Source organism: Antechinus flavipes, chromosome 3 (genome assembly GCF_016432865.1).
Source record: "Antechinus flavipes isolate AdamAnt ecotype Samford, QLD, Australia chromosome 3, AdamAnt_v2, whole genome shotgun sequence".
NCBI lineage: Eukaryota > Metazoa > Chordata > Mammalia > Dasyuromorphia > Dasyuridae > Antechinus > Antechinus flavipes.
This window is the reverse complement of record NC_067400.1, coordinates 317,434,487-317,462,455: the sequence shown is the minus strand read 5'-3', so window position 1 is coordinate 317,462,455 and position 27,969 is coordinate 317,434,487. Positions and strand designations below refer to the sequence as shown.

The window sequence follows — 27,969 nt, the reverse complement described above, 5'->3', positions numbered from 1 at the left end:
CATAGACTATAAAATCTAATTTTTCTCACTTTAATTAGACTGAATAATGACCAAAATGTTTCATTTCTAATATACTGCATAAAAGACCATTTCCTGATTGGAGTAGTATTTGACAAACTCAAATTTTGGCTCTTCCTTTAGCCTTAGTCCTTATTTTTCATTTAAGATAAAAAAAGAGACAGAGATAGAGACCATGTGAAAGGACAATGAAGTGGCTAGTTTAGAAAAGAAAGTACTGATTTAGTCAGTTTGTCAAAGGTTTTGGTAATCTTGAATTTGTGGTGTTGGTCAGTTTCACATAATCAACTAGAGTTGAGTAAGATTATATCCCTGACTCAAATCTTAGAATCTTAGAGGGAACAATAAAGATCACAGTGCAGAACAAGGAAGAAAATAAATGCTTTCTCAAGGAAACAATAGCAGTGCTAGAAGAAAATCTTCATTAGTGGGTAATGCTAAGAATTTTTACACCTTTTATGAGGAGATATCATCAAGCATAAAATTGGTGAAATTGGGGAGGATCTACGGAGATCTCTGATATTTGCCCTCCACTCTTTTAAGGGTGAGCAGAGTGGAGCAATCTTAATGGCAAAGAGTACTAAATGAGGAGTTGGAGTTCAGGTTGGTGTGATCTTGCAAGATGAGTTTCTAGAGACCATGATAATCTGCTTCTAGAGTCAAAGGAACAGGGCATTAAAATCTGTTTGTGATTTAACTTACCTTGACATCTTGGACCTCAGTTTCTTCATCTCATAAATGAAGGGATTAGATTAGATTGCCTCCTTCCAACTCTAGATCTGTAATTCTGATAATAGTAATGACCATCACATATGAGTTCAAGGGTTTAGAATAAAATTACCTCTTAAGTTTTGTTCTGGTGTTAAGATTTTATATCTATATATATGATTATCTATATTTATGACTTTTTAGTTTAGATTTATGTTGATAAAAATTGAATAGCATTTATTTGATAAAACTTCATTGCTAGTATAAAATGTATTTCATTTGGTAGCAAACTTTTCTCATAAAGGGAAGAATAAAGAAATGAGGGAAACATTATGGAGTACTTTGGAACTACTAATAAATATGTATATTAAAATTAAAAGTTAAACTTTTTCCTTTTTTTTTTTTTTTTGTGTGTGTGTGTGTTGGGGTGGGGAAACAGAACCTAATCCGCCAATTGATGAAGTCATCAGCACACCAGGAGTGGTGGCCAGGTTTGTGGAGTTCCTCAAACGAAAAGAGAATTGTACATTGCAGGTATGGAATTTTCTTCACTTTTTTGAATATTATTTTGGCGTGAAAGAACACTGTTGACACACTGAAAACTATTACATGGTTTTGCTAATACACATCAGTTTCAGTCACTGAGTTAATTTCTTTTTGAGTTGATAAGTTTGTACAGTGAAAAGACTAAATCCTTAAGAAACATTGGTAATAGAAGAAACTCTATCATATGGAACACATTTTTGTAGTGCCTTATCTGTGATTCATAGTTATCACAGACATAAAAATCAATTCAAAATTATTTTTATTGAGTTATTAATGGCTACTTCGCATTTTTGATCCGACCATGTTAGAGCAACATCAGGAAACTCTGGCTTCCCATGTTAGAATATTTCCCTATTGAAAGAAGCTTTCTTTCAATATTGCAATCCATGCATGATACAAGAGCAATAACAAATATTTATTGAGCATTTACTATGTATTAGATCCTAGGAAAAGATGTAAATTTTAAATCATCTGTGACTCCTGAGTTGGAGCATATAGCCTTATAAGGAGCTTAAGACACCAGCACAGATGAACAATATCACATGAAAATAATTTTTTAAAAATAGTACTTGAGGTCTGAAAGGCGATTGTTGCTGTTAGATGTAAATTGTCTTTCTGGAAGAGGTTTTATTTGAGTTGGGTTTAAAGAAGTGCCATATGATAAGTCATAGGGGTATTCTAGGAATAGACAGTTTAATGGGAAAACTTCTGGAAGCATAAAGGTATCACATAAATTTAGGGAGCAGAAGTAGTTCAGTTGCACAGAAACCAAAGACAATAGAGAGTTGAGATTTGGGATAGAAAAATAGGAGGATGACATATTTTGGAAGTAGAAAAATTTGAACTTATAGGCAATGGGGAGCCACTGAAAACTTTTAGTTGTTGAATAGATCTTGACATAAGAAAGATTATTCTGGCTCTGATGTGAAAAATAGATTAGAAGGAGGAAAATGTAAAGGTAGGAGGATCTGTAAATAAGATAATAAAATAGATCAGGCAAGTATTATAAGAACCTATATGGTGGCAGTGGAACCCAAGATGGATACAAGAAATGGCTATGAGATGTACAAATCCCTTGTAACTGATAGGTCACAACACATGAGAGGAGTAAATGGTAATCTAGGTGAACGATGGTGGTAAAAAGAAAATTAATTATAAGGAAGAGCCGACTTAGGAAAGAAGAATACCAGTTCTCATTTGAGAACACATGCACACAAACATATACCTCTACCTCCAGGGAGTTAATTATCTACTAATATGATAAACTTAGAAGATCAATTAATATTGAATTTCTTTTGAATTGACAAATTTGACTTATTAAATGTATTCCCAGTTGTAGCAGAATTTGAAAGAAATAACAATGCCACAACTCCCAGTAGCCTTTGGAGTTACTTTTGAGCATTTGGTAAAGGTCTTCAAACCAATTTTTGGAGTTTTTGGTGATTACCTTAAAAAATTAGCAAAGTGTCAAATCACCAGATTTTTTTATGTTGAATTATATAGATCTGAGTTTACTAAGAACATAGTAAACATGTTTCTAAAAGAGCAAAAAATGGTATTCATAATAGTTTTCACTTATTTTGCTGTCTGTTTTGTACATTGGGCTATTTTTTTAAAAATTAAGCACATTGACTGATAAATTCTATTATTTGACAATTCAGTCCATGATCTCAGGATTCTGCATTGATCTAAGACTTATGCCTCATGGGGAGTGAAACAAGCTGGTAAATTGCAGTCATTTATGTAAGTTTCACGTGCTGCTGGTCTCCATATTTCTCACTGTTCAGAGCATTGTATAGATACATAGAACTATGATTTTGAAATTTGTAAAACATATTCAAGATGTCTCTTCTTTTTAATCTCTTCCCATCTCCGCTTTCTGTCTTCTCATCTACTCTGTTTCAGTGATGAATTACTTCAAGAAGGGAAAACAAGATATCAAGAGAAGGTAGAGTACTTCAACCTTCCATCAAGTTTCCCGTTCCAGTTTGAGATTCACCCAATCCCCATTTGGATTAGGACTGTTTTATTAGACGATTCCTGTATTATATTTTGGTCCTTGGCAAAGACCAGGATGGTCATTGGCTATCTGTATATCAAGAACATCTAGAGAGCAAGGAAAAGGCATATATCAGAAGAGTAAATCCAGACAACCAATACTGCAGAGAACAGAGCCTGAGCTTCAAACAACCTTCTGGGAAGGAAACCAAAGGAACCAAAAAAGGAACTTTACTGCAGTCTGTTGCATGATATTTTTAATTGGATGAGGGAGGTAGGGAAAGTGGAAAAACTGAGTTGATTTGTCCATGATTATAATGTGAAAAAACCTCTCTTCTTCCATATTAGGAATTAAGAATGCCAGGGCAATGCCGAATTTCTTCTTAGTTGAATTAGCTTTTATGAGTAGGTTCAGAATTCAGCGCTGTAATGTGGCACAAAGATTTTATAGCCCTAAATTGAATCAGGCAATCCCAGAGTGAGACAATTCTGTTTAGATTCTAGTAATAACAGAAAAGCACAGCATAATTCTATTATCAGCTATTTTCCCCCTAGATCACATAATTCTATAACACCTCATCATCATCTGCTCAGATTTTTCTGGATATTTGAGCCCCAGAAAAACTTCCTTTAGACTTTTAACCCAATTTTTTTGTTATTTTTCTAAGCAAGCACCCAGATTCCTTCCTTAAATTAGATATATTAGACAAATGTATGAATGACTAAGGCTAAGAATGGGAAAAAATTTTTATACTGGGGAGTATTCATACGCAATAATTGCAATAGCATTTTCATCCCACATCAGCCTTTAATTCATGAGGTATTCTATTAGTTTGAAGACCAAGAGGAAATCCTTATTAGGGAAACTTTTAACCTGTTGGGCAGCTCTATCACCCTGTAAGAGCATCTCCAGTGTAACTTGGCTGCCAAAGAATGCTAATTATCATTGGAGTGAAAAAGAGGCAGAGAGGGCCCTTGTTAATTATAGGGCAGTTGAGCTCTACCCACTTTTCCTTTTTGTGTCCAGAGCACAAATTTTTTCTCTCCACAATGTGACATATGGGGATAAGCAAAACTATTTTTAGAATGGAAAAAAGTTCTGGAGGAGAGGAGTGAGGATACTTCAAATTAAGAACCGATGCCTTGCCATTTATTCAAGTGGGAAGAAGCTCTAAAAGGAGGTGGGGATGGCTGGATATAAAGTTGTGGAGAGTAGAATACCAACTGGCTTGATGAGTTCCTGGCTGTTTGAAAAAACCTTAGGTTGCAACTTGTCCTTGAGTCTTCCTACCTTTTGGCTAGGGAGCCACATTGCACTCTGACCAAATTCAGAAGGAAATTTGGTTTCTACTTTACCTTTGGGACTGTCTCTAAAACCTATCCCCATAGGCAGAGGAGAGCAAGAGATAGGAATGCGATATTGCTAGAGAGCTGTTCCTCACTGTCCACTTGGTCTAACTAGGAGGAATCACTCAGTGAAATGTTCAGAACCTAAGGGAAAAGCAGTTAATTACAGAAGACAGACATATTTATACTGGACATTGTAGTTCTGTGTCCTTTTCCAATTTATTACTTGAGAGAGACCAGTCTGTAGCTTCTCTTCCATATTAGATCATTAATATGGTATAAAATCTGGAGGGTTGGTAACATCATTGTTTGTATAGAAGAGTATTTTTTAGTTCAGTGGCACTAAGAGCTCAAGTATTTGAAGACATCAGCTTTTTAAAAGGAGGAGGCTGGGTATGCCAGGTTAGAATACTAAAATTTAGCTTCCCCCATTTAGGAAATGCAGATAGTACTGAAATGGTATAGTGTTCTCTTGGAGATGCCTGAGCTGTGTCTCATCCTAGATTTCCTTAGTTCATCTCTTTAATGACTATCAATTTGGACCTGTCATTTCTTACAATTTCTTTGGCTCAGTGAGGTGCTTTTATTATGCCTACTTTATAAAAGGCAGCTAAAAACAGAAGTAAATTATCTTATAGCCCCAAACATTGGACAGAAGTGCTGCATCTTAAAATCATGAATTTAATAAGATTGACTTGTTTTTCCCTTTGACTCTCCCTTTTCCTGACTTAATGCAATAAATTGCAGTAAGTCCTTTCTTACCCTTTCTGTTGGTCCTTCTGCTTTTGTTGGAAGGTTGCTCAGAGCTCAGGCACTGTTCTCTGCAGGGTTTGATGTCTAGGTTTACTTTTCTGATATGAGACTCTCTTTTCACTTGCTCTCTAGGTGAGCCTGATGTAAAATGGGCGACCAGTGATCCTAGCATTTGCTAGAAAACAGTGAGACCTGCAAGGTGGCCAGCAAGAGTCCTGATCCAAATGGAGAAGGGGGACCAGGCGTACTTCAGCATGGAGTGGGAAACTTGATGGGAGGTCAGAAGTACTCCACCTTCTTTGGATTTCTCATTTTCCCTCTCTTAAAAGAATCCATCACTTAGGAGGGTAGAGATTGAGAAGGAGAAAGAGAAAACATCAATTCTTAAGAATGTCCCACAAATCCTCCAGTTGTAGCTGGTTTTAGTAACCTCCTCATGATGAGAGGTGGAGCCACGGCAAATAAAAGCTACAGAAAATATCTACTGCTTGATGGCTTGTTTAGTTCTCCTCCACATGGTGCCAGACTTAGAACATTGCAAAAGCTTGAGACTGGGCCCTAGAGAACAAAAGAGATAAAATAATCAAAATAAGAATAGTAAAAGTTACTCTGGCTGCTCTTTTTTTTCTGCAGGTGATTATTTGTTTAAAATACAAGTTCTTAAAGGAAATTGTTCATTTGAAGATTTATTATTCATCATACTTAAATGTTTTTAAACTTTAGAAGTATTTGATTTAATAGTTTTGCCTAGGACTGTAAAAAAAAAAGATTGAATTTTGGAATTGCTTTCAGATATTACTCAAATTTTGTTCCCATTTTAAAAATTAATAGCATACATAATTTAAAACTTATGATGTGCCAGACACAGAGAAAAATAAAACATTGTCCCTGTCTTAAGGAATTTGTGGACTAGTAGGAGGATAAGATATGTCCACAAATATTATAATGCTATAAGTGCTTAAGAATTAGAACTAAGAGTACAGAGGACTTAGAAATTAATTTTAGCTAGAAGAATCAGAAATTCTAGAGAATAGAGGACCTGAACTGAGCTTTTAATGATAGGTAAGATTTCAGCTGATAGAGAAGAATACATTTCTCTTTTTAAAGGGGTGACATGAGTAAAGACAAATCGAGGTGGAAGTTTGAGATCAATTTAGGGAATAAGCTGTATTGGCTGTAGCACAGTATATAAATTAACTTGCAAAAATAGATTGGACCTAACTAGACTATGGAGTTTGTCTTTTGTGGAGGAGGTAATGAAAAACTCGTAAGTCCTTTTGACTTCCCAGTCAAAAAGTAACATTTGGATATGGGAAAAATTAATCACCAGGTATGGTAACTTATTAGGAAGTTATTGTGGTAATCTACCAAATGATACCTGAAACTAGAGGATAATGACAATGGAAATAGAAAATTATAGTTCATTATGCTACTATAAAGAACAAATTGATAAATCTTAGAGACTGATCTGCATATAGCATGCATGCAGGATAGGAAGAAGCAAGAATAACACCAAACTCTTAAGTGATTAGCAGTAACTGGGCAATTGAGTGACAAAGAGAATGTTGTTAGTTTACTAACTATGGGAACATGGACATTTCACTATCCTGAGCCTCAGTTTCTGCCTCTATAAAATGTTATTTAGGGGCAGGTCTTCATAAATTCTAAAATACTATTTTTAAAAATATATATGGTATTTCTATTAACAGAAACAGGAAGGTAGAAGAAAGAGGTTTGGGGAAAACATGAGGAGTTGGTTCTAAATCTGCTGTTTTTGAATGCCAGTAGAACATCCAGGCAAAGTGATCCACTAGGTGGTCGGAAATGTTGGTCTTGGAGCTCAGGAGAAAAGTTAAGGCCAGAGGTAAAGATTAGAAAGCATCTGTGTTAAAGTCACTTTATGGGAATGGATAAGAGTCTGGGGAAAAGGAGAGAAAAAGGAGAAAACAAGAAAATGGCCCAAAAACAAGATCTTGGGGGAAATCAACTGAGAAGAAACAAGAACCATAAGAGTCCAATAATCCCTTAAGTCAAAGAAAGAGGTACTATTAATGGTGTTGTTAGCTTTGCTAGCTGCTGAAGAGGTATTGAAAAGTTTAAAAGATCGAGGATTAAGAAAGCAAAATTATTCAAAGTTGGATTAAAGATTGGAATGAAAGCTATATATTGTACAAAGATTTAAAATGTTGTATGAGCAATAAAGTAAAGGCAACACAAATAAACATGCTTCTTACACATGGGCAAATGTGATAATAAATTGGTTGGATACTGACAGGAATAATCTATCACCCTCAGTGAAAACAAGCTCAAATACAAATACAAATTTCCTCCATAAGTGGAGTGAACTGTATCCTATATTAAAAGGCAATAATAACAGATATACCAATCAGTTAATACCCGTGTTCTCTGCTCCAATTTCAGAAAACAAAGAATGTTTATTATACCACTACTAGACTTACTTCAAGATCATAGTAGGCTCATAGATTTAGAAGTAAAAGTGATCTTAGAGATCATCTAAGTCAGAGGTTATCAAACTTGAAAGTTGCTCATAATCCCATTGGAGGAACCAGTTGTAATTGGGAAAGTAATTGAGAAATGCTTAGCAAAGTGACTAAAAATATAATTCAACATAGATAATGTTAATTTGAGATTTTCTGAGTCATTGTGCGGCCAGCAAGAATCCAGTTTTATTTTAATTTGATGTAACTGATCTAGGCCATCCCCACCTTTTTTCTTTCTTTCTTTCTTTTTTTTTTTTTTTTTTTTTTTGCTGAGGCAATTGGGATTAAGTGACTTGCCCCAGGGTCACACAGCTAGGAAGTGTTAAGTGTCTGAGGCCAGATTTGAGCTGCACCACCTAGCTGCCCCTTCATTTTTTACAGGACAAGAAACCCAGTACCTTAAAGTCATATAGGTATTAAGTAGTGGCAAAATCAGATTCTTTGGTTCCATATCCAATACTAATTGTTTCACACTGAATATATGAGCCTCCTTTTTTACTTGACTACTGTTTCACAGATAGTAGGTGGCAGAACCTAAATTCAATTCCAGATTCTTCCTTAAGGACATCCATAACACCCTGTTTTAGCTGTTACCCTTTCCACCTCTCCCCTACTTTATTTTGTAACCTGCAACTTTACTGAAGTTATTGTCTTAATGTGTCTGCTGATCCCTAAGTACTTTCTAGGGTCACAAAACTGTAAGTGTTAATTGTCTGAGACTGGATTTGAACTCAGGTCCTCCTGACTTTGGGGAAGGTGTTCCAGCCACTGCACCATCTAGGTGTCCCTCAATATTTTCAACAGAGATAGTTTGTTATCAAAGTATTTTTAAAACCTAGCTTTATGTCTATAACATTGTAAAGTACCTGCCACAAAGTGGGCACTTAATACATATTTAATGATTGAGTTGTGGGGTTTTCAGTATTAAATATATGTTGAACTTTGTCATAAGTTTTTTCTGTATAGCTTAATAATCATATGGTTTGGGGTGGCTTTGTTTTTAATGTGTTTAATTATGTTAATTGTTTTCCTAATGTTGAACTATCCTTGTATCCTTGATATAAATCCAGTTTAATTACAATAAGTGGTTTTTGGGGTAAGAAACTAATTTTTTTGTGAAGATTGTATTTAAAAATTTTGAGTCGTTAGTTCTTTTTTGTGGTTTTATCTTTCCTTGGTTTAGATAGTAGGGCTATATTTGTCTCATGAACAGGATTTTGGTATGATATTCTCAATTTGGGGGGGGGGAATTTGTGTAATATAGCTATTGTTCTTTAAGGTTTGAAAAAATTCTTCAAATCCATCTAGACTAGGAGGTTCCTATAATAACTTGTCTAATGTTATTGTCTTAACTTATTAATTCTTATACCTTATGTTTCAGAACCTTCTCATTACTGGAAGGCCATCCTTTTCTTCCTCTGTTTTCTCTCTTCTTTTTATCTTTGTCCTAGTTATTATTTTATACATTTTTTTCCTTGTCTTTGCTTTAAACTTTTATACTTACACCCCCTCCCAAAAGTCCTTTTATTTGTTTTTGATTTATCTCTAACTCCTTGACCTAAAGTTAGTCATTCTGTATGTTGCATGAATAAAAAGGCATTTATTAAGCATTACTATATGCCAAGGACTTTGCTAAGTGTGGGGAATATGAAAAAGAACAGTCCTTTCTGTCATGGAGCTAACATTCTAATTGGAGGAGACGACACATATAGGAAGGGTCAACATCAGGGTGAGTAGAAAATCCTGGTGGGCCAAATGGCATAGTGGCAGATCAAATGGTATAGCCCAGAAATATTATAGTTGATGATTCATTGAAGTGGCATGACTACATAAAATGTTCCTTTAGTTTGTGATACTCAGTTTAGAATTTCAGTTTATCTATTAAAAGACCCTTAACCTGCTGAAAACAACCATTAATGTTAACCTTATTCTCATTTTCTTTAGTCAAACTCTTGAGTATTCTTCATGTTGTATAAGTTGTGAACTATACCAATAAAATTTTTTTTTTATTTTCATAGTTTGAATCAGCTTGGGTGCTGACAAATATTGCTTCAGGGAATTCTCTTCAGACTCGAATTGTGATTCAAGCAGGAGCTGTGCCAATCTTCATAGAGCTGCTGAGCTCAGAATTTGAAGATGTGCAGGAGCAGGTAAAGAAACAAATATAAAAGAAGAGAAAATTAAAATTGCTGAGTAGCAATCCATCAAGCTTTCAGTACTAGAATAAGTTTTCCCTTCAACTTTATTTAAAAATTAATCCATGTTTCTCAGAGGGAGACATTACATAAACTCATTATTAGCTGAAATGAAAACCTAGACTTTAGAATCCAGGTCTGGAATGTAGTTACTGTGAATTATTTTGAGTGAAAAATTTTATGAAACATAGCACTGATTGTCTATTAATTGATTGTTAATCAGCAAAATGTCATTTTCATTGTTTTTATGTATAGAAACTATATGATGTAGAATTGAGTATAACATAGATATAACATATAAAGAATTATATACAGACAGAAGTATATGTAGAGCACTTCTACAGAATTATATAGGACAATATGTATTAGTTTTGAAAAAAAAGGACTTTAAAAAAAAAGAATGATCAAAAGCATTAATTGCTATAAAATATTATAATTTTATTTTGAAATAAAAATTTTCATTTTATTATGTATGAAAAAAATGGACTATATTAATTGACATAATAGCTTGAGTCCTTTGAGGTATTCTTAAATTCCATTCCTTTTAGTTAAGAATGTCTGGCATAGTTCAGTGTGGATGCAAAAAAAAAGGTAAAACAAACAATCCCTGCTCTCAAATAGCTCTCAGAGACAACAACTATGTCCAAGCAAGGTTGAATTGTGAATAGTCTCAAAGGGAAAGCATTATGATTAAGGACAGTTGGGAAAGACTTCTTGTAGATCTTTATTTGAGTCTTGAAGAAAGCCAGCAGGTAGAAAGGAGAAAAAAGATTTCCAGGCACATTGGAGTCAGCCAGTGATGGCCATAAGTTGGACAATGAAGTATCCTTCCATTAAGCTCTCCCTCTCTTTTAACAGAAAAAACAATCAAAAACTAACCAACAATGCATATATAACATATTATACTTAAAACACCCTTCCTCTTTAGTGAGATAATTTCGTCATCTGTTCTACAGGACCACAACATTGTCATTGTATTGGGCTTTTTAGCTAAAGTTACAATTTCTCTTTGAGCTCTGGTTATGCTTTCGTTGTTCATCATTTCCTACAAAGTGTAGACTATTTTTTCCGAAGAAAAAATGTACTTTGAGAGGCACAAGAATGCTGGGATATTATGTATGTATATAATAAAAATGTCACCAGGAAGAAATGAATGCTGAATCAAGTTTCTGAGGGGGAGATAGGGGAAAGGATAAGATCAAAGATAAGAGGATGTGGAATTAATCTTAAATGTTGGGATATTTTTTTCCTCTGAGACAAAAGGGAAGGAAGAGAGATTAGGTAAGTGGTATGTTGGCTTGAATCTGATAAAAGTCATTAAAAGTGTGCTTGCTTTAAAAAAAAAAAAAATTAAGATTGATTCAGGTTTTAGACCATATGGTCAAATATGGTTGTTATAATAATAACAATAGTTAAATACTATCAATTTTAGCTCTCTTAATGCATATTATAAAAGATTTTTTTTTAATTTTAAATAGTTTTATTTAAAAAAAAAAAACAGACTTACATTAACAACCTGAATCCCATTACAAAAGTGTGTTTTATGAAAAGTTTATTATTAAAACAAAAACAAGGACTATAGTACCCTTTGACAATATGGTACTAATATCTACTAATACACACTGTCAGATAATTATTATTGTTCCCTCCATCTCCCATTCCTGCTTTTCATTTTCCTTTTGTGTGTAAATTCCTTGAATCAGGAACTGTCTTTTTGCTTGTATCTGTATCCCCAGTGCTTGGTACAATGCCTGGCACATAGAAAGTGCTCAATCTATTCTTGTTTGTTTCCTTCCTTCTTCTTTCCCCCTAGAAATGTGAATCTTTGTCATCAGATCCACTTTGTTGTTGTTGTTGTTCAGTCGTGTCCGACTCTTCGTGACCCCATGGACCATAGCACGCCAGGCCCTTCTGTCCTCCACTTGCTAGTCATGAAATGAATGTCATCATGTATTTTTAGATATAATGTAATAGGTGGCTAACATAGGAGCGATACATTAATAGGTAATGGTAGCATCTACCTCTTATTAAGATGGAATTAATCTACTGTGAAACTCTTTACTAACCAATCATTCTTTCACAGGCAGTCTGGGCTCTTGGTAATATCGCTGGAGACAGCACCATGTGTAGGGACTATGTGTTAGACTGCAACATTCTCCCCCCTCTATTGCAGTGAGTATCTGTCATTTGAGTTCAAAGTTTTGGTGAAAGGAAAAGATTTCTATATGCCCCCAGTTCACTATAGCATTGGAAGTAATTTTAGATTACCTATTTTCTAGTTGAGGCACAATGAGATAGTGGAAAGAGTACTGTTTTTGGAGGCAGAAGAGGCCTAAATTCCTGTCTGATTTTCTTTGACTAGGGATAGATCACATTTTCAGGCCTTAGTTTTCCCATCTGTATAAATGGGAAAATGGTCACTACTTCACAGGGTTAAGAATCAAAGGAGAATATGTTTTTGTAAAATGCTATTTGATAGTCATAGTAGTTGTAGTAAATGTTGTGATGGTAATGATGGTAATGATGATTATTATTACCCTGACCCTGAATTGGGGTTTGAAATACTGAATTCGTATAGTCCAAATTAATGAGGTTTTACTATTACAGAGAAGCAAATCTTACTTATTTCTCAATAGCATCAAAAGTTTCCTTCCTGCCACTTGAGCAGGAATTACATTTTAATTTTTTGTGTTCCTATAGGCTACTTTCAAAGCAGAACCGTTTGACCATGACTCGGAATGCAGTATGGGCCTTATCTAATCTCTGCAGAGGGAAGAATCCATCTCCAGATTTTGCAAAGGTATGTATTTGTGAAAAATTGAGAATTACAGTGGGGGGAAAAACATAAAGACGGAGGCCAATTTGAGATGTTAAAAGAGGAAAAAAAGAGATTTTGTGTGTGTGTGTGTGTGTGTGTGTGTGTGTGTGTGTGTGTGTGTGTGTCCCAAATGTTTAAAAAATTATTTTAAAATATTTTGTACTGTTACCTCTTGAGACCTTACCCTTTGCTTTTTTTTTTTTTTTGACTTGATTAGTTTTTAGTTAAATGAATTTAACTAATAAATCAGGATTCTAAATTAGAAACCTTAGAAAGAGTTGTTTTCCTCATTTGTAAGGACGGTAACCAAAATGTAAGTTTTCTTGGCTCTCCACTCCTCACTGAAAAAAATTCAGAAATTTGAGTCTATAAATAGTTTGGCTTTTCTAGAAACGTCACTAATGTTACTACTACTACATGGTGTTTTTTTTGCTTCTATAACATAATAAAGTTAAACATGCCAGGATATAGCATGTTCAAGGCAAAAAAGGCCATAGCTTCTGCTTTTTGTAAGTCTAAAGACTACACAGGTATGGTTTTCCCAATAGATCATCATATATTTGCCTGTTTGCTTTCTTGAGTATTTTCCTACTTCTGGCTTAAACTTCAGTGTGACTGAATTTTTCACAGCTCATATCAATCTTTTTGCAGGTTTCCCCCTGTTTGAATGTACTTTCTTGGTTGCTGTTTGTTAATGACACTGATGTGCTAGCTGATGCATGCTGGGCACTGTCATATCTGTCAGATGGACCCAATGATAAAATCCAAGCAGTAATTGATGCAGGAGTATGTAGGAGACTAGTGGAGCTACTGATGTAAGAATTTAATATCTGTCATTTTGTTTCCGTCTATCATTCTTGTAATTAGTGTTCAAATTTTTTTATTTGACTGCAAGTACTGGTGTATTATTACTTGAGGGAGGAAGGGTGGGTGTTTTTTGTTTGCCTTGTTTATATGTATGCTCCATCCCCGGGTTGTTCATGGTTACAACCTTTAAGCCCTTATCTTTTGCCTTTAGTAGGATGTAGGGTCAAAAAGAGGACGGCTACCTGCTTCTGTGCCCTAGGGCAATATTTTATGGACCCAGGCTAATTATTCAGTGAGGCAGGGGTATGCCATCCCCCAAAAGAACACAGAGGGAGGAATGTACTCTAGCCACCACCAGTGACCTTATAGCTCTGACATGCTGTTTCCCTTCCTGAAGATTTCAAAGATCAGTAGAAGGTAGGAGAGAATTATAAGCTGATATCAGAGGATGCCCTGTTCTTCCAAAAACTGTCACCTTAAAATAACCAACACCATTAATGTAGTTTTGTTAGGGAATGTTTTTTGTTTTTAATTATATGGCTTTCTGAAAGATTTTAACTTTCAGAGAAAGCAGGAAAGTCAAGGTGATTACTATTTTCTGGCTCTCTGTTTACTCTAAAAATTATTTCTTCTATAGCTGATACTTAATCTTTTTCTCCTAAGAATGTTTATAAGACTATATTTTGGTGATGGTTGTGTTTCAAAAATTTCAAAAGTGTTTCAATAGTTATATGTTGACTCAACCACCCACATAGGAAAACAGTATTTCCCCACTTTTCATCATGTAAGAATTCAGAGATAACTAGTTTTTTCTGTAATGATTTTGTTATCAGACTATCATTTTAGGTATTCATTCTAAATTTTCATTGCCATATTTAGTGATCTGGAACCCATGTGAACCTGGGTTCCCATTTCTGCCACACATAGGACATGTCAAAAGTATTTCTCCTGTTTTAAACTTAATAAAACTTAAAACTGTCCTAAGACTTTTGGATCACTATGTAAATGTGACTATGCCTGGGCAAGTCACTTAATCTCTCAAGAGTTTCAGATAACTCTATAGTAGAAAGCACTTTTCATTCCTTAGCCCCTGTGTCAGTGGCATGCTTCTGTTCCCCATAGTTACATATTCCTGATTGGTTAATGAACTGTGGTTGAATTAAAAAGTTTTTAAAAGCAGCCCCCCATATTTGCTTTTACAGGAGAAAAGACTATATAAACTTCAAGTGTAGTACCTATATAACCCAGCCACTTCAATGCTATTTATTCTGTGGAAAAGGTTACGTAAATTAAAGAATAGTTAATTATTTTTGCTTTGTCAAGACTTCAGGCTATCTCTATAGTATTAGAAAATAGCAGCCTCTGAGTAATCGAGTATCCTAGTAGGTGACCAAACCCACTAGACAAAATTACCCACAAAAAGTGGACATTCACTTTATCTTGATGTTGATTATGATTTATAATTAATACATTTTATTTCTATATTCTGTGTTTTATGATGCTTTTAGTTGTGAGACATAAGGAATGTAATGAAGTCATTTCTATTTGCTGTTTTTATTGATCACCTGAATTTGAAAATGTACTTTTTGAATTTATAAATGTCCTAGTTCAGGTGAAGCTGCTAATACTCTTGACTTAGACCTAATTAAGGAATGTCTCTACAAGGCAATATAAAATTCAGTAGGAATAAGTCCAAATTGAGAACAAAGACAACAATATTATTACAGAAAGGAAGAAAGTATCAGAAAAGGAAAATCCCTGTCAGTCATAGCTGACCACAACTGCATGTGAGACAATACAGTGTATTGTTTGTATGTACACATAAACACGTGTATTGTGTGCATGTGCACACAGATTATAATGCTCAAAGGACAGGAACTAGCCTGTCATTTCTATTTTAAAATAGAGAATTCAAACAATATAATCTTAAAAAAAAAAAAACTTTTAAAAGGTTTTAATTATGATCAAATGAAAATAAATAACAAAAGATTGATGGAATCAGTATTCTCTGAAGAAGAGAAGGTTGAGGCGATTCAACTATTTTCTTCAAACAAAGAAGTTTTATGAGCAAAATGTTAATCGTTATCTCTGGACTAACTAGAAGAAAAGAGATTTAAATGAAATTATGAAGATTTTTTTAATTGTAAGAAAGAACTTTAAGCAAAGTTTTTAAAACATGCTATATATATATATATATGCTAGTGAGATATATATGCTAGTGAGAAAAATGATAGCTTCTTCAGATATAAATATATTCAAGAAACACAGGGCTCCTCAAACTTTTTAAATAGGGGACCAGTTCGCTGTCCCTCAGACTGTTGGAGGGCTGGACTATATAGTAAAAACAAAAACTTTGTTTTGTGGGCCTTTAAATAAAGAAACTTCATAGCCCTGGGTGGGGTGAGGAGGTTAAACATCCTCAACTGCTTCATCTGGCCTACGGGCTGTAGTTTGAGGACCCCCTGGATTAGTATGTACAGCTGGGACATAGATCCTTAGAGAGTATCTACTCTTTATCATTTTAAAGATAAACTGAAGTTTCTGTGGCATAAATGTTCATTTCTCTAGAAATCACCTAGTGACCTAAGCTCTAATCCCTTCTACCTCTAATCCCTACCTGGTGAATATTTTTTTAGTGTATTAAGCCCCCCAAAAAAATAACAAAGGGGTCAACTCATGACTTTTCAAAAAAATGTTTTGGCACTTGCTTCCAATCCCGCTGTACCTTGGTGTTTTCATAAGGAACCAGGGCCAAAAAATGTTTGGTGTCCAGCCTTCTGGTAACAAGCTTTTCTCTACTTTGTTAGTACTAAAAAAAAGTTTACTACATTTTCTCCTATCTGTGCAATTGTATTTTGAAATTCAATTACAAGTAGGTTCTATAATTTTTCTTTGAAATGAAAATTGTTTTCTTTGCTATGTTGATTTAAAAAATGCAGTGTGTATCAATTGATGCAACTTGATCCTTCAGGATATTCTTAAATTCCAGTCCTTTTAGTGCTAGACTAGTCCTAGTCCTCAGACAGGCCCAGAAGATGTATATGAGACACACATCTTTTGGGTCTATAATTTAAGCTTATCCAGTATGTTAAGGGCTACCAGAACCTGTCCTACTCTGATATAGTTTTCAGAAGCAAAGGGTCACCTTAATTCCATGGTGAGGTAGCATAATATAAGACATTAATGGGTGGATCACATTAAATAAATTGTTGTGAAAAAGAAATCTTTTTTATAATTGCAGGCATAATGACTACAAGGTGGTTTCTCCTGCTTTACGGGCTGTAGGAAACATTGTTACAGGTGATGATGTTCAGACACAGGTATGATTGAGTAGTTACAGTACACTTAGCCACATAAACTTCCAATTTTAATGAGAATTATATACTTCCCATTTATTTGAAGCATTGTGCTAAGATGTGGAAAAGCAAAGGCAAAAAGTGAGAGTCTTCACTCTCAAGGATCTTACATCTACTAGAGGGAAAGGAGTAAAGATTAATTTTTTTGTAAACAAGGTTTATACAGATATAATATATGATGGATACTGTGCCTGTCATAGGTAAGTGATGTCCAGCACTTTTCCTTTAATATTTATATTGTTATTCAATTCAATATGTTGAAGTTTTGCTGCAGTTAGCTGCTTTTTAAGCCTTCCATCATATCCAGTGATTGTTTTGTTGGCCTACATCTTTTGTTGTTTTTGGTTCCTGTATAAGCCAATCTCTATGTAGCCAAACTTGTTTTTTAAGCTAAAAGTACTCATGATGTGTACCTCAGCTGATTGTAACAGCTTCATTTCATTTTGCTTCATTATCTTCATCCTTCTCTCTCTTTAAATTGGCTTTCATAACACTCCATGATTTGGCGTCATTCTACTATATCTTCCAGTATTCCCTTGTGATAACCTTCTTTGGAAGTCAAGCCAATTTGATCAGTGTATTCTGAAAACAGTACACTGTCCTATCTCTTTGCCTTTGTTCAATTTTTCTCACCTTGTGGAGTGCCTTCCCTCCTTTAAAATCTTAATTCATTTTCAAAGCCTATACACAGCAAAGTGTAATGGAAGAACAGCTAAATTGGGAATTAGGAAGCCTAAAAGTGAACCTACTTTGTGCTTTATGACATTGAGCAAGCTACTTTACCTTTTGGATGCGTAGGCTTCATCTAGAAAATCAGGGGATTAGACTAATCTCTGAGGTATTTTTTCCAATTCTAAACTCCCCTTTTACTTAAAAATATTGCCTTTTCTGCTTTCTCTGACAGCTATTCAGAATATTTACTGCTGTAGTAATACCTTTTGTATTATTGTTTAATTTTTTGTAAATTCTTTGAGAAGATACTGTCTTTTATATAACTTTGTCCTATTCCCAGTCTCCCTATATCCTCTCAACATTAATTTAGTGCAATGCACTGCATATGCCTGATGCTCATTGAATGATGATTGGCTGAGTTTTAAGTTAATTTTCCTTCATCAAATGATAACTAACCATTCATTTTTTTTAAAAATGGTCTAACTTTTCTGACCACTCAAGTTATCCATCCAGCTGTATTGTTTTGATATACCAAGGGCAGATAAATGACTCAATTCTAATGTTAGTTCATATATTAATTATAAATATCATTTGCTGGCATGCTTAAGAGCATTCTTATTTCACATATGTAAAATCCATGTTTGTGAATCTTGGATATTGTGAAGATTGAATCACGGCATATTTTATGTTTCAAAAACAAATTGATTTAGAAGATAATCTATTAGTCCATTTTTATATGGTTTAAGTATAACTTTAACAGTAGAGAATGTGTTAGAATGAAATGATTTAATATTCAAAGCTAATATTGTTGAAATATTTGAGGAAACATTTGGTTTTAAGAGTATTATCTGAAAGTTTAAATTAAGAAAACTTAACTTACTAAGTCATAACTTTACCCAGGTTAGTGCTAAAAATTAAGGGGTTACTTGTAATATTATAATAAAAAACATTCCAAACTTTTTTTTTAAGGTAATTTTGAATTGCTCAGCTCTGCAGAGCTTATTGCATTTACTCAGTAGCCCAAAGGAATCTATCAAAAAAGAAGCTTGTTGGACAATATCTAACATCACAGCTGGAAACAGGGCTCAGATTCAGGTAATAATAAAGTTATAGTTAAACTTTTCATGTTTCAAATAGTATTTTTGTATTAGTATTTTTAGTATTTACTTTAATACTTTCGTATTAACAATAATACTTTAGTATTAACAATAAAAATAACATGTTTGTGTTCATTCTTACATTAAAGACTCCAAATTTTGTAGTTTTATTTCATTTTCTTGTTCTTATTTGATCATACATATTAAATCTTCTTAAATTAGGTTCTACCTTTTCTCCCTTTTGGCCATTTTTGTATTTACATATGTCTTTCAGATGTTGTGTGATACTTTAAAGATTATTTATTTTTGCTGAATGAAGTGTTTTTTCTTCCGTGGATCTATGTTTGAAATTAAAGGGTCATTTTTCTCTAAATTATTTTCTTCTTACATTTGCCTCTTTTTTAAGCTTTCCATTATGACTTTCCTTGGGAGCCAGTATTGTGTACCCTTGGAATCCATGATTCTCTGGTTGTAGAAGATCTATATTGATAGGATTGAATAATTTAAAAATGGAACCTGTTGATGGAGAAATCTTAAATATTTGGCTTACATCTTTAAACTTTATGATATTTTAAGTTCTTAACTAGAAGAGGGGTATGATTAAAAAATATCATTTTAGGAATATTACTGCAGTGGTAGTATATAAGATGAATTGGAGGTAAGGGAGAACAGAGTAGATTATTGTAGAAAATCTAGGTGCAAAGTGAGAGCTTGACTTGGTAGGTTATAGGAAGGAAAAATAGTTTTGACATGACTTTAGAGACATTTTCATATAGGGTTGAAAATAATGTAAGATGTGGAGATAGGTTTGGAAGCCATCAAAATGAATAGAGATGATAATCGATATACGGTAGTAAAGTGTGCACCATAGAAGCAAGTGGCAAACCATCCCATTATCTTTGCTAAGAAAACCTCATGGACAATATTGCCTGTCCATGGGGTCATACAAGTTAAAAAACAAAGGATTGAATCTTGTTGCCCATTAGAATTGGAAAATATTTGTAGGTATTGGTGGTGTAGTAGATAAAGCATTAGGCCTGAAGTCAGGAAGATGAGACTTGAAATTGAGTTTCTATCAGATACATACTAAGAATGTGACCATAGTCAAATCATTTAATCTCTTTTTGCTTCTGTTTCCTCATCTGTAAAATAGGAACAGTATTACTAGCACTTACCTTCCATGATTGATTAAGGATCAAATGAAATAAATAAAAAGTACTTAGGTTAGTACAGAACAGGCACTGTATAAACACTATTTCCTTTCTTCTCTTCCCTAATTTAGAGATAGGAAGAGCAAGGAATTAATAAATAAAAAGGAAGCATAAGAGAGGTAGAAAGGAAACCAGGAGAGAAAAGTGTTATGCCCACTATAATTCAGCAAATGTTGACTAAGCAACCCACTATACATGAAGCATTATGCTAGATAGGCCCTGAGAATATTAAAAAAAAAATTACTGTTTCAATGTTATGTTAACAGATTGGCTTGAAGAAGATTAAGACTTAAAAAAAAAAAAAAAAAAAAAAAGGACCACACTTTTTGGTTAAAAGGAACTTGATGAAATTGGCATTAAAAGTTAGATCTCTAGTTAAAGAGCAATTTCTCTCACACTGATCCTTTAGCACTGCAATTTTAATTTTTCTTGTAGACTGTGATAGATGCCAACATTTTTCCAGCTCTCATTAACATATTACAAACTGCTGAGTTTCGGACAAGGAAAGAAGCTGCTTGGGCTATTACAAATGCCACTTCTGGGGGTTCAGCTGAACAGATAAAGTAAGTACTCATATAGGAATGTATTTTATATTTTAAAAAAATACTCTTTCCATATATTGTTTCTGTCTTCTGTGCCTTTGGGAGTGAATGAGTTGGCTCATATAGCAGTGGGTAAGGGAAAAATAGAAATGAAAAATAGCTTTCTGGGGCATTGTGACTTCAGTTCTATATTCAATTATACATTTCAACTGTATCCTAGCTACATTTAGGCAAATACTATTCCAGAATTGATCTAAACCCATTACTAAGCTGCAACCCTTGGCATACAAATTTAGGAATATAAATATTCCTAAGAGGACGAGAGGGAATTAATAGTTTAGTAGTACATAATTTGGGACCAGTGTAGGGGATTGCCCAGCATTTTCTGGAGGCTTGAGGGAAAAGCTTGAGAAATGTTTGGGTAAGTCTAGAAGACAATGGAAAAATAAGAGTTCTCTTTGAAAAGCCTTTAAAAGGCCTTTCTCGTTTTATTTATAGTCCCTTAAAATTTTAGTAATAAAGTTATTTTAATCTTTGTTTCAAATTCTGTAGATTGAAAATAAGTCCATAGTACAGGGAGCTGTAGCCTACAGCCAAAGTAGCAGTGGTCTGAAGTCCAGTTATATGCTGTATATAATATAGTTTGTTCATCCTGTGAGTTCAGAACAAATCTTCCTCAGCTTTGAATTGTAATATTATATCTTAGTTGAACATTCTGCTATCCAAAAAAGGTGAATTTCTTTACTTAAAGGGAACTATGCTTTCTTGTTTTCCTGGTCCAGTAAATTGATTTCCAGAGATGTTAATTGCATTTGTACTGTATAACACTGTTAAATCCTTTCCTTTACTAGTTTGTTTTTTTTAATGGGTTCTCTGTCAGTGCCAAATTAAATTCAATCAAAAGTTTTAAGAATCTTCTATATTCAGTGCATTATAGATACTACTTTGTTCTGAAGTAGCTTAAATAAATTACAATAAATATGAACACATAAAAGATAAAATGCAAAAGATAAAAATGTAGATGTTATAAAATATAATTATTTAATTTAATAGTGATTTATTAAGTAGCGTAAGTTCAGGGGAGGGAGAGATTACAATACTAGAGTAGTCCCAAAAAAAGGTTTTTGAGAGGCATTAGTTACTACATGGAAAAGAAAAGGGGAATCATCTTGATTGCATATGGTGAAGAAGCCTTTTCTTAATAGTATTTTTTCCAGTTACATAGAAAAACAAAATTTGATATCCTTTTTTTAAAATTTTGAATTCTACATTTTCTCCCTCTCTTCTTCACCTACTTCCCTAAGACAGTAAACGATTTAATGTAGGTTATATACGTGCAATCATGCAAAACATAGTAAAGAAATCTTGAAGTATGAGTGAGTATAATGTACAGTAAGAGATGATTATGCTCATAGTGGAAAATTTTTTAGTTCAGTGAATATTAAATACTTTTGCTAAGTGCCTAGATGGTGTCACCTTTTGATTATTATTTTGCATTTTTAAGTGCTGAAAGAATCAGATGGCATAATTATCTAAATCACTTATAATAATTAAAATTCATCTCCAGTACCATCTCTGTGCATGAAAGCTTTTCTAATTCTCTCCAAGTCCTAGTGCCCTCTTTCCCCAAACTACGTTGTATATGTTTTTTAATAGGCTCTCTCTCTCTGTAGGTAGATAGGAGGCTGGAGGAGGATGGGGAAGGAAGGAAGAAGAAAGAGAGGGAGAAGGGAAGAGAGAAAAATGTGCTTTTGATAATTCTATAGCTATATTCCACCACTTCCCCCAAGTTTGTTTCACCAACTTGCTCCTTCCACCATGCATTCTTTGAATCACTTTACCCTCTAATTCTTTCACTTACCCTTTTCTCTTTTCACAACATTATATTTTCTTTCTTTGAGTCTTCCTTTTTACTAATCCAAGCTCTCCAAATCACCTACAGAATTTTGTTCTCCTTATTCAACTCTTCTCCCACAAAAGTATTATTCCAGTAACATCTTGGAATAAAGAAATAAAATTCAGAGTGATGACAGGAAAAAAAGAAAATGTGTTTCATTTTCTTTTTTTTTTTTTCTTCTGCTAAGAATCCAAATAAAGCTTTCTCGTGATAAGTGGCAACATGATTGATTGAAGCAGGAGGCTATTTTGTCTCTGTTAAACAAGATTACCTCAATATCACATGATCTAGAGAAACTGAGCTCTTAGTTTGAATAAAGTACTTTTGCTTTGTTTTTTAGGTACCTAGTGGAACTTGGTTGTATCAAACCACTTTGTGATCTCCTCACAGTCATGGACTCTAAGATTGTACAAGTTGCCCTGAATGGTTTAGAGAACATCCTGAGGCTTGGGGAACAAGAAGCCAAGAGGAATGGCAATGGCATTAACCCTTACTGTGCATTGATCGAGGAAGCATATGGTAAGGCATCATTTTGTAATAGATGACCTTGAAATTACAGCTGTTACTATCTTTTCTGGGTCTCCTTTCTGCATTTGTGATCTGATTTGTGACACAGGTTGTAAATATTTTCATTCATATTCCCCTAGTTGACTACTTTTATTTCTACTTTGCTTCCTAACCAAATGTGAGTGTTTGGATAACCTATACTTGCCTTCCAGTGTTGGCTTGCATTGTTCTACTAGGAGGGAAGATTTTAAAGTCAGTAGAATCTGCCAACTAATGAGATGAGGATTGACAGTTTGAACCCACTCCCATAATTAATCTATCCTGACCACTCTAGATTTTTAACTATAGTTTCTTGCTCACACTTCAAAAAATGGTTCTAGGATCAGTGGAAACATAGGTCCAGTTCCTATTCTTGAAATCTTTTAGTTTTATGGATAGTTCATCCTGCTCTTTGCTTTTTGCCTTAGTTTCTACCAGTTGTGGTCTCTCTCTGATAGAGAGACCTGCCAGTCTGACACTCCCTTAAACTCTGGAAATTGGGTCACTGAAAGTCAGAGAGCCTTAGTCTCCCTCCCTCTCTTTACCTTCCTTCCTTCCCCTGTCCTTTCCTCTCTGTCTCTCTCCCTCTTTTCCTCTTTGCTTCTCCCTCCTTTCTTCTTCTTTTGTTCCTCTCTTCCTCTTTTTTCTTTCTCCCTCCCTCTCTCTCCCTCCTTCCTTTTTCCTTCTCTGCCCCCCCTTTTTTCAGTTGGAGACAAATGGCTTGGCCAAGATCACACAGCTATTAAGTGTTAATATCTGATGTCTCATTTGAACTCAGGTTCCTGACTCCAGGGCCAGTGCTTTCTCCACTGTACCATCTAGTTGTCTTGATATAAAAAATGAGAAAATAATTGTAAAATACTTTGTACAGTGCCTGTTAGACAGTATGCATTTAATGAAAGCTTATTTCCTCTTCTGCCTACTTCACAGGATTGCAGTAAGAATCAGATAAAATAATGTATGAAAAGCATTTTTAATATGAAGTGCTATATAAACATCATATATAAATATTATTATGTAAGTATACTTGAGGTTGTATATTGTCATAGAATCTATATTCATCACGTTTACTTTATGCTTGCAGGTCTGGATAAAATTGAATTTCTACAGAGTCATGAAAACCAGGAAATCTACCAGAAGGCCTTTGATCTCATTGAGCATTACTTTGGGACAGAGGATGAGGACAGCAGCATTGCACCTTCAGTTGATCTTGACCAGCAGCAGTACATTTTCCAGCAATGTGAGGCTCCCATGGAAGGTTTCCAGCTTTGAAGAAAAGTTCTTTTATGTTCCTGTATCAGATCAGGCTACTTGATCAAATCCTCTTGTGGAGCCCACAGCCCTCATGGAGCTAATTTCTCAATGTTTTCCATAATACTGTTTGCGCTCATTTGCTTGCCTTGCGCACCTGCTCTCTTACACACATCTGGAAAACCTGGCTCTTTGTGGTGGAATACCCCCTTAACAAAGGGGTAACCAGAATGGCCCACCCTCTTATGGAAAACCAATAGGCTTTGGATATCGGCATTTATATTTTACAAGAGTTGTGTGGGAACATTTATATTAATATGGATCCCTGCCTTTGTTGGAAAAAAAAATTATTGCCCCTTTGTTCCCCTTTAAATGGAAAAAAAAATTATACTGACAAAAGATAATACTAACATTTTATCTTTTATTCCACACAACTTGATTATAAGTCAAAGGAGATGTAGACACATTGTGTGTACTTCAGAGTTCTGTTCTTGTGCTCTTCCACAGTAACCCCTTGGATTAGTTGGTGATTAACTCCAGCCAAATTGGCATTAATCCTCAGTGAGATTATTGAACTCCTTATTCCTTAGCGCCCCCTCCCCCCCCCATCCATACACCTCTTCAGATATTAAAGTAAGCCATCAGCGCCCCCTTATCTTCAGTCTCTGGTGAATGTGCTTTTTGGTTGTCAAAAGTGATGAAGAATTAATTGACATTTTTATTCTAGAAAGTCTAAGTACCATGATCTGGGTTGCAGGTCCCCTTAGAGGAAAAGAGATAAAGGGGCATATATGGCTGTTGCTCCCCTTTGGTCATAAACATTTTAGGATTTGGAAGTGGTTCAGTTTTAATACTGTTATGAGGACTCTCAGAATTAAAATCTTCATGACATCTCCCCAGACCTGAACATGATGTGACCAGAAGCAATGTCTCTGCATTAATGAAGAAATGTTTCAGGCTTTGTGGTCCTGACCAAGGTCCTTAAGGTATTGAAGTTCTCCCTAGGTGCTCTCACTCTCTGTGGCTGTCAGAAAACATCCATTTAAAGATTGCTTAAGGATTGTTTTTTTGTTGTTGTTCTTAGGCAGCTTGATCTTAACACATTCATGCTGTAAACACAACTTTTAGCCTAGACCATCTTTAATCTGTTTTAATATTAACACCAGGAATAATAATAAGGAAATAACCAGGAAAACTGGATAGTGTTATGGTTCTTCCAGCTGTGAAATATAGTTCTGACCACAGCTCCCTCTCTTATGTTCCTTTCCTCCCCAAAAACAAAATATCCACCTTCTCATCACAGCACTATTTTAATTGAAAAGGGGGCATGGCTTTTCTTTTAATTTCATGATGATTCCATCCCCTTACTAGTACTACAATCCTTGAATTAGTGCTGTATTGGTGGCTGTGTTGGTGAGGTGCTGCTTCGTGCATGAATAACCCTCATCTGTACCGACAAACAGTACCTCATCTAGTCCACAGCATGTTTGGACCGGATCTTTGGATGAAAAGCTAATACCAACGTCAGTTGAATACGGTTTCTTCTCAGTGCTACTTGGCCATCAGGATACAAAGTTGGGACACCATCAGAGAAGACTTGCTGTTGCCCTTCTGTGCCAATGGGTTCTAAAGGAAAGCTGCTCACTTCTGTTTCTGAACATGCCCTTTCATGCAGTGTTGGATTTTTTTCTTGTTTTCTAGGATTCACAGTCACCCCCAAAAGTAAATCATTTTGAAAAGTTACCATTGATGAGCTTCCCTACATCCCTGGGGAGTCTTGCTGGGTCTGGGGGATGTGCAGAGCTTTCATACCTCATCATAAGGCTATTCACCATTGGCAACTGGCAACAGCAGCCTGCTTGACATGACCTGACTTAAAAATTGTTTTTAAAAAGTCATCCAATCCAGAAAGATGCAAAGACAGTGGACATTGTCAGCTCCAAGTGTGACACATGCTTCCTTCACATCCAGTCTGTATTTGTGTCTTGTGATCTTGGATGAATAACGTCTGATGTATGTAAATCTTGGAGCAGCCCCTGAAAAACTAGTCCACTCCATCCACAACTGTTACTTCTTCTAGTGCTGCTTTGTGCTGAAAGAACATCTAGTTTACTGCACTTGACCTGTAAAGGGACTTTGATTCTTTGTAATTTTAGGGATAAATTAGGTGGTTAATTTAAAGAAAAATCTTCAATGTTGCCTTTACATCACATTAAAAATAACTTCTCTTTCAGAAGGGTGATAGAAGCACTGATTCGTAGCAAAATCTTGTTTTTAGCTTTGACTTTTTTTTTTTTTGTGGCTGGATTTTTTTAAATTGTAAATTACTGATAACATGTCATTTCTATAGGATCTGTTTTAAATCATGTACCTTTTATTGGACAGTACAAAAATACAGCATATTTTGTAAACCAATTTGAATGGAAAAAATATATAAAGCACAGCAGAAAGATGTTTCCCCTAAGTTAGTAAGAATAGTGTATGTTGGGAATTTTTGCTAGTAATGGCAGGTGCCTAAATGAGTGAATTAAAACAAAGAGTCCATTTAAAATGTGTTACGTCTTTCTGTCCAAAACAAGGGATCTTACTTTTCCCTGATAGGGAGGGAGCAGGTTTGTGAATTATGACATGGGCTACCTCAAATTCTTAGAACAAAATTACCGTTGCATAAATTTTAAGATTATTTTATTCAGAAATTCTCCACCCCTTCCCTATGTCCCCAAGGTTGGAGGGGGGACTTATTTAGATCGTGGGAGATCTCTTGGGAATCCTGTCAGGAGTTCTATTTTTCTCTATTTTTGTAGCTTAGAGTTGGCATTATGGAATTGGGTGGTTTGGAGCAAAATAATAGTCAAGAGAAGGAGGAAAAGGAGTGTAGTTCATATGAAGCAAAAGGATTTACAAACAAATTGTGGGACTCCCCTAAAAGGATTGGGGAGGGTATATGGAGGAAGAACAGGAAATAATAGTCAACTGAGAGTGATTCATTCATAGCAACTCTTGCTCTCAGCTATGGAAAGCCTAACTTCCTATGTTTTCAATTCTCAATTTCCCTACTTCCCCCAGGTTCCTTCTATTTGCTGTGTTTGCTTTGTGTTTCTATGTGGCAGAAAACTTTTATTTACTTTTAATTGATTTCTCCCAAAAAAATCATTTTTAACAATAATTTTATGTAAATTTTTTCAGTGTATATCCATTTTTTTCCCTTTCAAAAAGAATTTTATAAAGGTGGCCTGTATTTGGACCAATATGCAATTTAAATGTTGATATGAATGAGGTAATTATGAACTAATTTTGTTTTCTAAAGTTCCTAGTTTGATCATTTAATTATTTCACTTATTTTGAGCCAGCCACAAAGTGCCTGTCACAGGAAGTGTTAATTTTGTTTTCTGATGTATTAATTATTGAATGAACCAGATATGTTCACTTCAACTATGTGTAAAGACACTTCAATTTCACATTATATCCTCCTGGGCACAAGTTATCCCTTTTCTTAGTTGTTTATTTTTTTCAAAACTTTCAGGTCTGAATAACTCCAGTTAGGTTTTATTGTGAGGATCAGATCGGTGGAAAGAAATCAGTAATCATCTGGAGAAACTAACTCTAGGGTAAGATTGTTGTGATAGGGAACAGGGAAGATATGGTGCATGTAGACAGGAAAAGAAAGATAAAACTAGAACACAGACTTCTCTGTGGGTCTTTTGAA

At 34.7% G+C, this 27,969-nt stretch overlaps 1 protein-coding gene across 5 annotated transcripts in view; it reads left to right on the top strand.

Moving 5' to 3' along the window:
• Nucleotides 1–26,814, top strand: part of KPNA1 (karyopherin subunit alpha 1) — a 76,450-nt gene extending 49,636 nt beyond the window's left edge. For all 5 annotated transcript variants that reach the window (XM_051985397.1, XM_051985401.1, XM_051985398.1 and 2 more), the window contains 10 exons: nt 1,166–1,260; nt 9,890–10,021; nt 12,150–12,238; nt 12,767–12,866; nt 13,536–13,699; nt 16,933–17,011; nt 18,689–18,814; nt 20,463–20,590; nt 22,807–22,985; nt 24,097–26,814. In XM_051985397.1, coding sequence (XP_051841357.1) covers nt 1,166–1,260; nt 9,890–10,021; nt 12,150–12,238; nt 12,767–12,866; nt 13,536–13,699; nt 16,933–17,011; nt 18,689–18,814; nt 20,463–20,590; nt 22,807–22,985; nt 24,097–24,284 — 1,280 coding nt within the window. In that variant the 3' untranslated portion in view covers nt 24,285–26,814. The remainder of the gene's footprint in view (nt 1–1,165; nt 1,261–9,889; nt 10,022–12,149; nt 12,239–12,766; nt 12,867–13,535; nt 13,700–16,932; nt 17,012–18,688; nt 18,815–20,462; nt 20,591–22,806; nt 22,986–24,096) is intronic.
• Nucleotides 26,815–27,969: the final 1,155 nt, after the last annotated feature.